Source organism: Callionymus lyra, chromosome 2 (assembly GCF_982586985.1).
Source record: "Callionymus lyra chromosome 2, fCalLyr1.hap1.1, whole genome shotgun sequence".
Lineage (NCBI taxonomy): Eukaryota > Metazoa > Chordata > Actinopteri > Syngnathiformes > Callionymidae > Callionymus > Callionymus lyra.
The window spans coordinates 25,723,308-25,735,600 of NC_141819.1; the positions used below are offsets into that span (position 1 = coordinate 25,723,308).

The window sequence follows — 12,293 nt, forward strand, 5'->3', positions numbered from 1 at the left end:
GAAAACAAGAAACAAACTCTTCAAACAGTACTATGAGTACTCCAGCTATAGTAGAAATGACTGCAACCAAATGCAACTGCCATCTCTGCCACCCACTGTCGTGAAACCATTTGTAGGTCACCCAGGCATGATTTTACAGGGAAGAGCATATACATAATAGCTCAAGTGATCTACTAAGTAGGATATCACCATTAATAATGTCTGAACTATTAAATATTTAATAAAGGTTTCCCTGGGATGCTTTAATCAACCACCTTAAATATGTTTTAACTGTGTAAGCAATTATATTTGAGCATCCTGAGAAGTGGGTAAGAGTGTAAAGTGGGGACACACTGTGCAGTTGTACTGATAAACACGACAGGACAGGGATTAAGGAATTATGGATGATGGTTTGATGGTTTTCAGTGAGACAGCAAAGAAAGACCAAAGTCATTAGTGAGTTTCGTCCTGGGGATCTGTACCTGCGTCGGTTGGATGTAGCCGCCATGTTTTGATTCCGTCTGACAACCAAATATTTAGCTTTACTAGCGCCGTCCCATGATACAGCAGACTTGTTTTCATGAATCTTTATATCTTCACATATTTTAGCACAACTCCTGACATCAACAATCTCTGCAGGAAACTTGATGCCAAACTCCTGCCTGTATGACCAGTCTGGCCAGCCATGTCAGCCAGTTGGTATGTTAATCCTCGCCTTCAGGTTCACATGGCTGAACACCTCCTGGCTTTAATGAAAAGAGCTCTGCCAAGTTGTTCTGGTCCACGGACCACTTTATGGATGGAATTAAGCCGTCAATGTTTTAATTGTTGCAACATTAGTCACTTTGTTTGCTTTGTTAGAAATACTGATATAAATCTGCTCTGGCTCAAGGGCACTTAAACAGTTTTTCTGTGAAACTATTATCTCTAAAACCATTTAAATATAGTATATATTTAAATAGAATCAAAAGAGAAAGAGAAGTTGATCTGGAAAAAGTGTTTTTCAAATCCATTGTTCATACCGTGGTCATACAGCATATAGATCTTACCCGGTGAACCTGAGAGATCCTTCTTGCTTCCGTTGACATCCTCCATACTGTGCACAACAGAATCAATCTCGGAGCCAGACTTTGAAGCGTCACCCTTGACAAACAACCACAAAGGATCACAAACAGAACATTCGTCAGATTCTTGACGGGGAAGCGGCGGGAGCGACCTCAGATGGGATGATCCGACCTTTATTAGAGGACGGGAAACTTTCAGACAGCAGAGGTCAAATGTATCAAGAGAGCTATCATGATGATCATGATCATCTAGAGTTTCTTCCAGGTAATGACAAAAACGACATGCAGAAGCACAAGCATGCATCACACTTTTACTCTCCGTCTTGACAAGAACATACAACAACTACCTGAGTATGTGGCATCCTTTGATTCGTTGCTACCTGAATCATGGGCTGGATTCTATAAAAAGGGGAATTGTGGATTTAAACAATCAAAGTTTCCCCCCTTTTTTATTTTCTTTCCGCTGATTTATAAAAAGATTGAGACCATTTTCCACATTAAAGGAGGAAATGTCTGAATACTTATTGCCATAATTTGCCACAACAGGATAGAAGTTCATATTTCACAATGTTTCTATCTGTAGTTTGACCTTCATTCAATCGTTTTTTCCGGCTGATACTTATTTGGGTGGCGGAAATTCTGCAGCCTGTCCAAGCTACTTAAAGGGAGTCGTGGGAATCCAAGCCCGCCACAGAGCACCTGGAGATTAAGACTGAAACCCAACTGGGAGCCTTGATGACTAATATTACGCCACAGTCTGCAAACAATTGAATACACAAGAATTTTTAAAACACAAGATATGACATCAGGAAGAAACAAAACGTAAAAGAAAACATGTAAGAAATATCAAGAAATATAATTCCATATTTTTTTCAAAATAATAGTATTTATAACATGTTATAATACATAAAAAAAAGAAAGTTAATCAAAAATTCACATAAACATTTTGTCGAGATGATAATTGGTTTAAAACTTTTCTATCTTCCCGTTTCATGCTGTAAGATAAGCAGTTGCTAATGAAAAGGAGCCTCAACATTTTATATCCATGCGTTTTTTCATTGTTAAGGTTGTGAAAAATGAATGTTTTTAACGATGAAAAGAGATTCTACTTAAAAAAGGAAACATTTGTCTATCTAAATCTGATCACATAAAGGAATTCTAGCAAGTTTTTGTGTCCATTTTAAACAAACAGTAAATATATTTGTGTGGCAACAGAAACTCAGACAAAAGAATCAACTTGGATGGAAAATATTTGCCTAGCAAACTATTTTTCTTCTCGAGAACTACCTGTGGACTAATCACCCCCAGCCTTGCAACCCCCACAAAAGCCACATATTAAAAGCTCTGGGTGTTCGTCCTCATCTCTTTTTAGCTATGGACAAAGAAAGAGGTGGGTCTTTATGAACTTCACTTTCGTTCCTGCTGAGCGATGGATTGTTCAGGGGTTGTATTTGCTGTTCCCTGTGGTCAGTGAAAAGGTCAACTCGACTTTGTGTGGGCATTTAAGATACAAGCCAACTGAGGTCTGGCACAACTCACCCTTCAGGTCCATTATAAGACCAGAGAGTGTAATGATGGTTATTCTTTTAACCATTTGTTTGTTTCAATATGCCTGAATAGGCCTTAAAAACTATTAATTCAGAAAGGCCTTTATGATTGATATGATTTTTAACCTTTTCCCTTTGTTTTTTGAATATGTTTTCTTTCCTTCACCCTTTTTTTTAACTTTTAAACGCAGAAATATGAGATCTTGTAGATGAAAAGTTATTTAGTGATATAATGTACTGTATAATTATTATTTTCATTATTATCATCATTATTATAATTATACTTATAGTTTTCCATGGAAACCACTGGGCCAGAGCCCGGTACCAGTTCATAACAAAATGTATTTTATTTCTGTTGTCTGATTATTACTGTGTTAAAGATGTTTTATTTTCCTTAAAGTAACATCAGCCACTGGCTTTGACATTTAAAGATGGTGGTTTTGGCAAAGGTTATGATCCCTTGTGTGATATCTCAGGGTCAAAGTCAAGGGATACCACAAAAACATTTGTTCACAGGCCTTCGAGTCATCTTGACCCAGAGACAACATAAGGGTTAAAAAGGAGCCTATCTAATGGTTAATAAAAAATATATATGGGATTGTCTTGTTGCAGATAAAGCAGTCCAGGACTAATTGTTGAGGTGAGATTAACTATTCATGCATTTGGAGTTCATTCCTTCATGGTATTTAATGGTTTTGGGTTGGTAAACCATGAAGGCTGGCCCTTAAAAATAAGGCTGACAACAAACCATTGAACATGTTGAGAAAAAGGTGGAAGCCTCATGGTCTAGGAAAAAAATCCAAAGGTATAATCATGCAAAGCAATAATGATTTATTAACCCTGCAAGCTTTAATTACCCTGCTGTTCCTAAGTATATAACTGAAATGTACACAGAGGGGTCCGTAAAATCAAAAAGAGGAAAAATGGATCATGATGACAGATATGTTTGCAGATGGACACCAGGGAAATCCCTGGCCCAGAAATAACTGGAGTTGTTTGGATAGCTTGTTTACACTCTGCCACCCCAATTTTGGTTCGGCGGTGGGAGCAGGAGATAGCATTGCTATAACGGGCAGCGCTAACTCGCACAGGGATCTCAATTACAGCGACACAAGCTGGGTGCTGATAGGAGTGTGGTTATTACACGTGTGTGCTGTCGCGAAAAAATAAAAAATATATACTCTGCAACAATTGCATTGGTTCAGTGATGACATATTGACCCACACAGAAAATATAATTATTTGGAATGCTATTGCTGCCGACTGGAATTAATATTGTATCCTTTGACAATGTCAGATTAACTACATACTAGCAAATTAGAGGTTAAATGTAGAAAAGGGGTTAAATAATTTGACGATTTATACTTAAAGCTTGCACGGAACATACCTTAGTTATGTATATTTCTGCGTTATACAAATGCATGAATTGCTTACTGTACATTGACTTCAAAATAAGGGATAAAGTTTCATAGCGATCAAAAGTCAATTTCATACACATTTCATTTTGGTTACGAAGTAATAAAAGTCCTGGATCAAATCCTGAGAGTAAAATCAGAGCAGGGAACAGCTTCCAACCATATGTTTTTTACTTTATTGTCTTGAAATGGTTTGTGTCTGACTCATGCATATGAGCTTGATCCGTCTTGAGCTTTTATTGCATCCCATCCTGTAAAACTCCTGGATTTATCAAGCTGCACCGGGGCCAACCAGATAGACCGAAGTGGGGAAAGTGTTTTGGATTATCTGGTTCCTCCAGCCACGTAAATCAGTTGCTGTGGAAGGTGGTCATTAATCAAACCGCTCAGGAGTCTTCCCTTAAGAGACAAGATGAAAAGACTTCACAAGCAGTCTATAGTGGGTTTTCACCAGAACACGCTTCATGCAGGATGTTGCAAAAGAGGATTTTCAATTCACGTTTTTTGTGGTGGAAATGTTAAGCTTATTTGTTTTACCCACATTTAATTTCTTTTTAAATTGTTTTAACTATATTGCTGGACCGGCTAAAATGTGTTTCAACTTATTTATGTGTATACGATTATAAAACTGATAAACAGTAAAACTTTGTTAGATAAAATGTACTTTTTACAACCAAGTCATTGCATTTTTTTTTAAATTTTATTTATACATGAAATTTTGATATAAATCCACATATTTTCATTCTTCCATGTCTGTCCCCCTTCACCGATCTTTTTTCTTAAACATCACTTTTACTTTATGGGAAGTCTCGGTATTATAGTTGAAATCAATAATCTCTGTTATCTTATCTTAAAGACTGACATCTTTATAGGTCACCATATCAATGTGATCTTAAATCCACTTTTATATGCACAAAAACATTGTATTTCAATTTAATCTTCTCTAAGTTTTAACATAGTTTTGCGCTTTGCTCTTTAATTTGCACTTTGTTCTTGTTCTTGATTTTACGTTTTGTTCTTGTTCTTGATTTTATGAAACTTGCTGTACCTTTTAGTGTCTGCTATAAACCGGAAACCCAATTTCCCAAAGGAGATCTCCAAAGGGATTAATAAAGTCTATCAAATCTAATCTAATCTCATATAGTTTTGGTCACAAATATGTCAGGGTCAAGGTGACCTGATGTCCCGAAAACAAAGTTAGTTGTTTTATCCCTTGTGTTGTCTCTGGGTCAAGGTGAACAACACAAAGGATCAAATAATTGAATTTGTTTTTCGGGCCTTTCGGGTCAAATTGACCCTGAGATAACAAAACATTAAAATAAAAAAACAAAAACGATATATGGTTGAAAATGTGTAAGTACGCTGTTTGCAGATAAGTTTGCGTTATGAGTTTAACCTACGCGGTTTTTCGTTATAGTGGTTTAAACTTAGAAATAAAATACTGTCCTAAATTGCAAGAAAACCCCAGAGATAATCGAGGGAAAACCAATGCAAGACCATGAATTTATTATAGGGTTTTATATTCCAATGATCCAAATAATAATTTCCCACCAGCTCAAACATAAAGGCAGATGAAAATCCTCTTTTGGGGAAGAAGACGGGATGAGAAAAGGTGCAACAGGCGAGGGAGAGTGGGAAGGGGAGGCCACAGTGCTCTACATACCCCTGAGTCTACAGGCAGCTGAATGAGGCTCAGCTGGGCATGCAAGTCCTCTTGCTTGGCCACTTCCTACGGCGGGAAGTGATCGGTGCAGCCGGATAGGAAGAGGCAGGTAGGAGAAGAGGCAGAGGAGAGCAAGGTAGACAATTGCATGACTCAATATAAATCAAGCCGATCGTGCAGCAGATCGTTTCACAGCCTCTTGAACGGTGCACAAGAATAAAGAGCGTCAGTTAGAAAGTGTCAGTGGAAAACAAATGCAGGTAGAAAAAGCTTCCATGTGGAAAAATTATGGCAAAAATTGGGTTAATTGTTGAATTATTGCAACATTTAAAGATGATGTGTGTGTTCAGGAAACAATACAAACTACTAAAGGCACACCTGATCCGTCATGAATCATGTATTCGAGACTTACAAGTCATCAGGATGAATGCAGATAAAAAAAAGTTTGGCTTAGTTGTTAAAGTGTCTTTGGAGTTGCACATCTCCCCTGGTCGGGCTCACATCAGTCAACCACCTGTTACCTAGCAACCCAGTGACAGGAAAAGTTTGGCTGCCTAAAAATACACTTGCAGGAAGGGATGTAAAATTGAAAAAGGGGAGACAGAATGAAACAGACAGCTCTGTGATGACACACAAGAGCGAGGGGGGAAGGTTGGGGGGTGAGGTGGGGAGGGGTACAACATCTAATAGACCGGGGGCCTTTCTACAGTAGCATGAAAGGTTTTTTCTAATCTTCGTATGGGTTTCAACAGAAGCCCAAGTGAAACAAAGGTTTCATTCATGTCGTTTTTTTAGAAGAAATAATACACTTGCTTCCCTGGTAGACTGGAGTTTCAAACAGCTGCAGGTCTTTGTTTATGGAACGCTCCTGTCGTGCACATGGGATTTGCCTCCCAATTTACATTTATCAACAGACTTTGAGATACAGAAAATAATTAACCTTTACTCTCAATTTTTGCAGTTAGTCATGATAAGAAAAAAGCTGATCATGTATCTAGTACAACACTGCAAAAAACTGTTTCCTTCAACTGAGAAAAAATGTCTGAACTTATTACAAATTATGTCACAACACGTTCTGGCGCTTATAATCTATGCATTTGTTTCTTCTCTTTTAGACTATTAACAGTTGATTTTCGTGTCTAAACAAGAAGGAGCTGTCTCACAAAACTCTGCAGTGAGAATTCTGACCCGCTCTAGTAGAAGAACTCAAATTTCCCCGATCCTTAAAACTCCTCACTGGCTGCCAGTTTCTTTCAGGATGAGTTTTAAAATTCTGGTTCTTACGTTCAGATCTATACATGGTCAGACCTTACATCACTGATACAGACTTACACCCCAGCTCGGGCTCTGAGGTCTGTGGATCAGAATCTACTGATGGTTCCTCGCACGGTTCAGGACCAGAGGAGAGAAATCCTTCCAGGCTGTTGCTCCTAAGCTTTTGAACCATCTTCCTCTCCCTCTGTGTTTGATGATCTACTGAATCCTTCAAAAAACATCTTCAGACATTTGTATTTGTGCAGACTTTTTCCTGATCTACTTGGAATCCTGTGTTTTTCTTATGATTGTTTAAGTGCTTTGTGACCCTGGTCTTTACAAATAACTATTACTTACTTACTTATATACTGTGCACTAATATAATATATATATAAATATATATATATATATATATATATATGTTTCTTAGGGTTGGTATATACAGCTTGTGCTGATAATCAACAACTAAAGTTGCACGATCAGAGCCACAGTAACAACTTGAACTCCACATAAAATCCATTGCCATTTCCCTAACCATCAATAAAACACTATTCTTGGACGGTTTGACATTTTCAATCGTATTCACACCAATTTTGGACTCCATGCAGCGACTTTATCATTAACTGCTCCCTCCCACATGAGATTCAAATCAGTGAAGCCAAGCACTCTTTATTTATACAGCAGATAAGTGCAATAACGGGAGAAGCACAATTGTTGAATTTTTTATGAGCCTGTCAAGCCTTGTGCCTCCCTCTTAATATTTGTTTCATCTAAAAGCCAAAAAGCTTCAGAGATCAAAGTTTCTCAGCGGAACAAGGGAAGACAACTCAAGATGGATGGATAACTTATTGCTTGAACTTTAAGATTTGCTGTTGTGTTACTTTTACAAAGCTGACGCTGGACTTTGCGCGACAGTTCGAGATTCGAATCAAGACTAAACGCTCAAAATAACACCTTAACAAGAGTTTCATCTCATCTGCTTTTCTGGTACCTCTGCTTGGAATCCTTCTACCAAAATGGCCACCAGGAGGTTGAAGAGGACGTAGTTGCCGAAGGTCATGAGGGCGATGAAGTAAAGTGCAGCCACAGGAGACGTAGATGCCATCCCGTTGTAGAGAACCTTGTTCCAGTCTTCCTGTGTCAAGATCTGGAGAAGATTTGTTGAATAAATAATCCAACACAGAAGGAGCAGCGGCAGCGGAGAAAAAACAAATCTTTTTTAAAATGAATGAATTCGTCAATTATTACTGTTGAAAGGTTTTAAAATTGTTGCTACATTACATATGAATCCTCACATTATAACAATATTACTTAAAAATACATAATGAATTATTATTTGGTATATAAATCAATACATGGAGATGTTTTATATATGCATTTTTTCTTAAATGTTCGAACATAATGACAGAAAAAGAAAATCAAATTTATAATTTAATAGTCCTAGAGTTTTTTTTAAAAATATATTCAGATTTGTATTTTACAGAAAATATCAAATTAATTTTGTTTAATGAAAATCTTCTGACACATTACACTTAATTTGTGGTTTTAATATAAATGTATTTAAAAACATGTGCTGGTGTAACTTTCTAACTAATACAAAATGGAAACTCAATATTATTTATATATATATATATATATATATATATATATATATATATATAAAATATATTTTGTATTTTCATCTCCACACATATTGCCAACTTTGGAACATGAAACAAGCCTTAGAATCAGTAATGTGTTGGCAAATGTTCACCATATTAATATATGCACACACAGTTTCTGAGCAATTACACAAACACATGGTGGCTACGTCAGAGCTACAGTGCACATCATCAGAAGAGCCGTCACAGAAATGTTCTTCTCACGGCTTCATAATGACACTTTACATTCTGGGTCAGATGTTTCGATGAATTATAAATTGTTTCCATTTCAAGGGGGTGAAAATAAATTCAATGGATTTGTAGCTGGGGTACAGTTGGAGGGGAAGGTAGAGCTGAACTTCATAAGATAAGATAAGAGCTGGACTTCATGAGATGTTTGTAGAAATTTAAAAAAAAAAACATGTAGATGGAGGTCGTGCTAGTTAATGCACATGTCTGTGAGTAGAGAAGAGAAATAATTTGACTTCATATTTTATTAATTCCAGAGGAAAAACAGCTTTTTAAATTGGAAAATGTTCAAACGGCAGTGATGAGACGGATGGTGACACGCCAAGGACAAGATCACATGGATGTTTTCCCTTTGATGGCTCTTTTCACTGCAGTAGCAACCATTTACAGTTATTACACACAGGTTGTAATGAGACTACACTTTCAATTATGTTCATAGAACATCGGCATCATCGACATCCTATCAAAGTCTCGTATAGTCAATAGTAAAAACATTCGATGCCGATTTATTTTACAAATTATACCTTAAAAATACAATATATAAGATTTGCTGCAACACACTCTTGATCATATAACTTTTGATGTTGCAATGTCTGCAGACACTTTTGATAGTTAAAAGACAGGAACATAGAGCTTTTTTTAACAACATGTAATAACCAAATACCTTGAGTAATCCATATCCACATTTTTAAGAAATTTGTGAAATTGTATTTCTTTATTCATGGACTTAATCTGACTTAACCTGGATAATAACCAGGGACTTTTTACTGATGAACAACTTTTCTAGATTTTGGATGTGCTTAGGTGGGTTTGGTCCTATTTCCTCATCAATTAATAGAGAATAAAACAAGTTTAAATTTATATATTTGCGGAAAGGTGCCAAAAACAATAACCAGCTCATAATTAATTATATGACTTCAAATATTATCCAGACTGAAGGTGATCATTTATACACTGACAGAACCTTTAAAACCACTGGTTGCTTAGCAACACTCTGACTGTACAAAACTTGAACTTTATATTCACAGCAATAACACAAGCGAGATTTAAAACAAAACAAGCAAATGTTATGAATAATCATTGAGGAAATATATCCACAGAGGTGAGGAAAAGGTGAAGGAAACGTTGCTCACCTGGAAGACCGTCACGATCGCCCACAGAAGGGAGTCAAAGTTCTTCCTGTCTGGCAGTGTGTCTCCGTCTCTCTCTGAGCCAAACTTGCAGCCAAACAGATGCATTCCAAGAATACTGAAAGAATATTTAAAATCAAGATCATAGTTGTTTCTTATTTCATACAAATTATTATCATCAGTGCACTTGAACAATCAGAAGGTGAACATAATAATCAATGGTCATTGATTGGCAGGAAGATTTCAGCACCATGGACAGAGGTAGAAACTCATTGTTAATGGAATTTAAGTAAGTAATTATATGTGTATAACGCCTTTCGCAGATCAGGGTCAAAAACTGCTTAAACAACAATACACAGTTGAAATATTTAAAAACACAGTGACAAACATAGTAGCCCCAATATAATTGAGAAAAAGCCTGCACGAATAAATAGGTCTTGAGATATTTGAAAACCTTTAAGCTTAGAGAAAGAAAAAAACAAACATTAAAATTTCAAACTTTAAAAAAGGGTAATTTGTTGGTTAAAAGTTAGTGAATAAAGCAAAGATGTTTTAAAACAAACATATCAAGTAAAATATTTATGAATAGATGATATCAAGCGTAATTACACAGCACTGGTATCTGAACTGTTTTCTGTGCCAAAAAAGTGGTGATAACTTGGAAAAAAATCAATAATAAACCTGTTCTAAAAAGATGAAATGTTAATTCCTAAAGGGCCATTGAAATGTATGCCCTGATCACTCTCATAGTCACTTAAAGGGAAACTAATGTGTTGATTTAAGTGTGTGTTAAATTGATCTCGGACCTCTATTGTACTTTTGTGTTTGCAAGAAAAATCCCTGAAACCACTATGTTTTTCTGAAACTAAAGTCTTGTTTACCATAACCACGCCCACACTGATGTGATTTGTCAAGCATTAAGGTTTGTCACTGGGAGTCATCGATCCCAGAAGTCTATACCCCCCACAGACTGTGTATAAAGAAAGTAGAAGGGTGTTCTTCGTTGCTGCAGGGGGAGTGAAGCCATTATTACGTCATAATGGACTCTGCTCTCGTAACCTCTCGTTCGCCCGAATTTCAGACTGAGGAGAACTTTATAAAGTAATAAGTTCAAAAGATGGTCATGATGAGGGACTTACTGCATCTTTGAGAGGAAGACTTCAACATTTGAAACATGTGAGTGAGTCAGGAGAGTTGAAGTTGAAGTTAATTTTAGTTTCTTATTAATATGTAAAAAATGTAAAACGAAAAAAAATGGGAAATAATAAAATTGGAAATTATAAGCAAAGTTACTTCCAGACATGACTGTTGGAGAACAGCTACATGTTTTCAATTAATCGTTGGGCCACATAAAACAGACCAAGGGCCATAAATGGCTCATTGGCCACAGTTTGCTAAGCTCTGCTTTAGATGAATTAAATACTGCATTACTGGAAATTCACTGTGAAACAACCGTCAATTATCCTGCCAACGATTTCCATAGTAATTGATCTTGCTAGTCATTAGCAGGCAGAGAACCTCCCAACTTCCATCAGATTATTTGCCAAACACAGATGAACTCCAGTGTGTGCTTGTTATTAATAATGAAAAATGTTACACAGGAGTGAAATTACACAACAGTGTGACAGCATCATTCCATCAATAATTCCTAAAACATGTCTAGAGTGACCTCAACTTCATTTTCAGGACAAATATGTAAACGGACATCTTTCCCATCCTGAACCTGCCAACCTTCTGTTCAACTGTTTTTACGCACCGTCTCCACACAAGTGAGCCTTTGTCACTTTCTGCAATATCTCCATCTAAGAAGTGACAAAAGCACTTTTGGAATCAACACGGTGCCTGGCTGGAGAGAAGCGGAGGTTTTATGACAACATCTGTGCTTGGACAATATCTGAGCATCTACAAGAATTAAGTCTGGTTTAATAGAGCCAGTGTGACAAATAAATCTGTTTTCTATCCACGACTGAACGCAAATCTGATCGTAAAAATATTTTCAGAACATGAAATCACATGCAGATGGTTGGGGGAAGTCAGAGAGAATATGTCGAACCAACAGGAGCTTCTAGAAGAACTTCAAAGTTCCTCAGACTTGCAGGGATCAGTTTCATATGAAGGCGCACGCTTGGAAAGATGATGGAGCCGTTGTGTGTCTGTTCACATAAGGTTCTTAGTAAACCTCTATTGACTTGTATGATAGAAAGTAAACTTTGGCAATATGCGTTACATGCGACAAATCTTTTTCCAATATAAACCAGTCCCAAACAGCCTTCGGATTAAAACAAGAAGAATACAATGGTATAATAACAAGAGCCATTGGCTGACATACAGACAATAATAATCAATCAACAAG

At 36.7% G+C, this 12,293-nt stretch overlaps 1 protein-coding gene across 13 annotated transcripts in view; it reads right to left on the minus strand.

The window, feature by feature from the left end:
- Window positions 1–12,293, minus strand: part of cacna1g (calcium channel, voltage-dependent, T type, alpha 1G subunit) — a 192,043-nt gene that overhangs the window by 55,475 nt on the left and 124,275 nt on the right. For 10 of the 13 annotated variants that reach the window (XM_087784341.1, XM_087784340.1, XM_087784337.1 and 7 more), the window contains exons 13-16: window positions 9,944–10,058; window positions 7,913–8,068; window positions 5,668–5,733; window positions 1,029–1,122 (exon numbers count right to left, since the gene is read on the minus strand). In XM_087784341.1, coding sequence (XP_087640467.1) covers window positions 1,029–1,122; window positions 5,668–5,733; window positions 7,913–8,068; window positions 9,944–10,058 — 431 coding nt within the window. The remainder of the gene's footprint in view (window positions 1–1,028; window positions 1,123–5,667; window positions 5,734–7,912; window positions 8,069–9,943; window positions 10,059–12,293) is intronic. The other 3 variants (XM_087784348.1, XM_087784342.1, XM_087784346.1) reach the window with 1 other exon arrangement.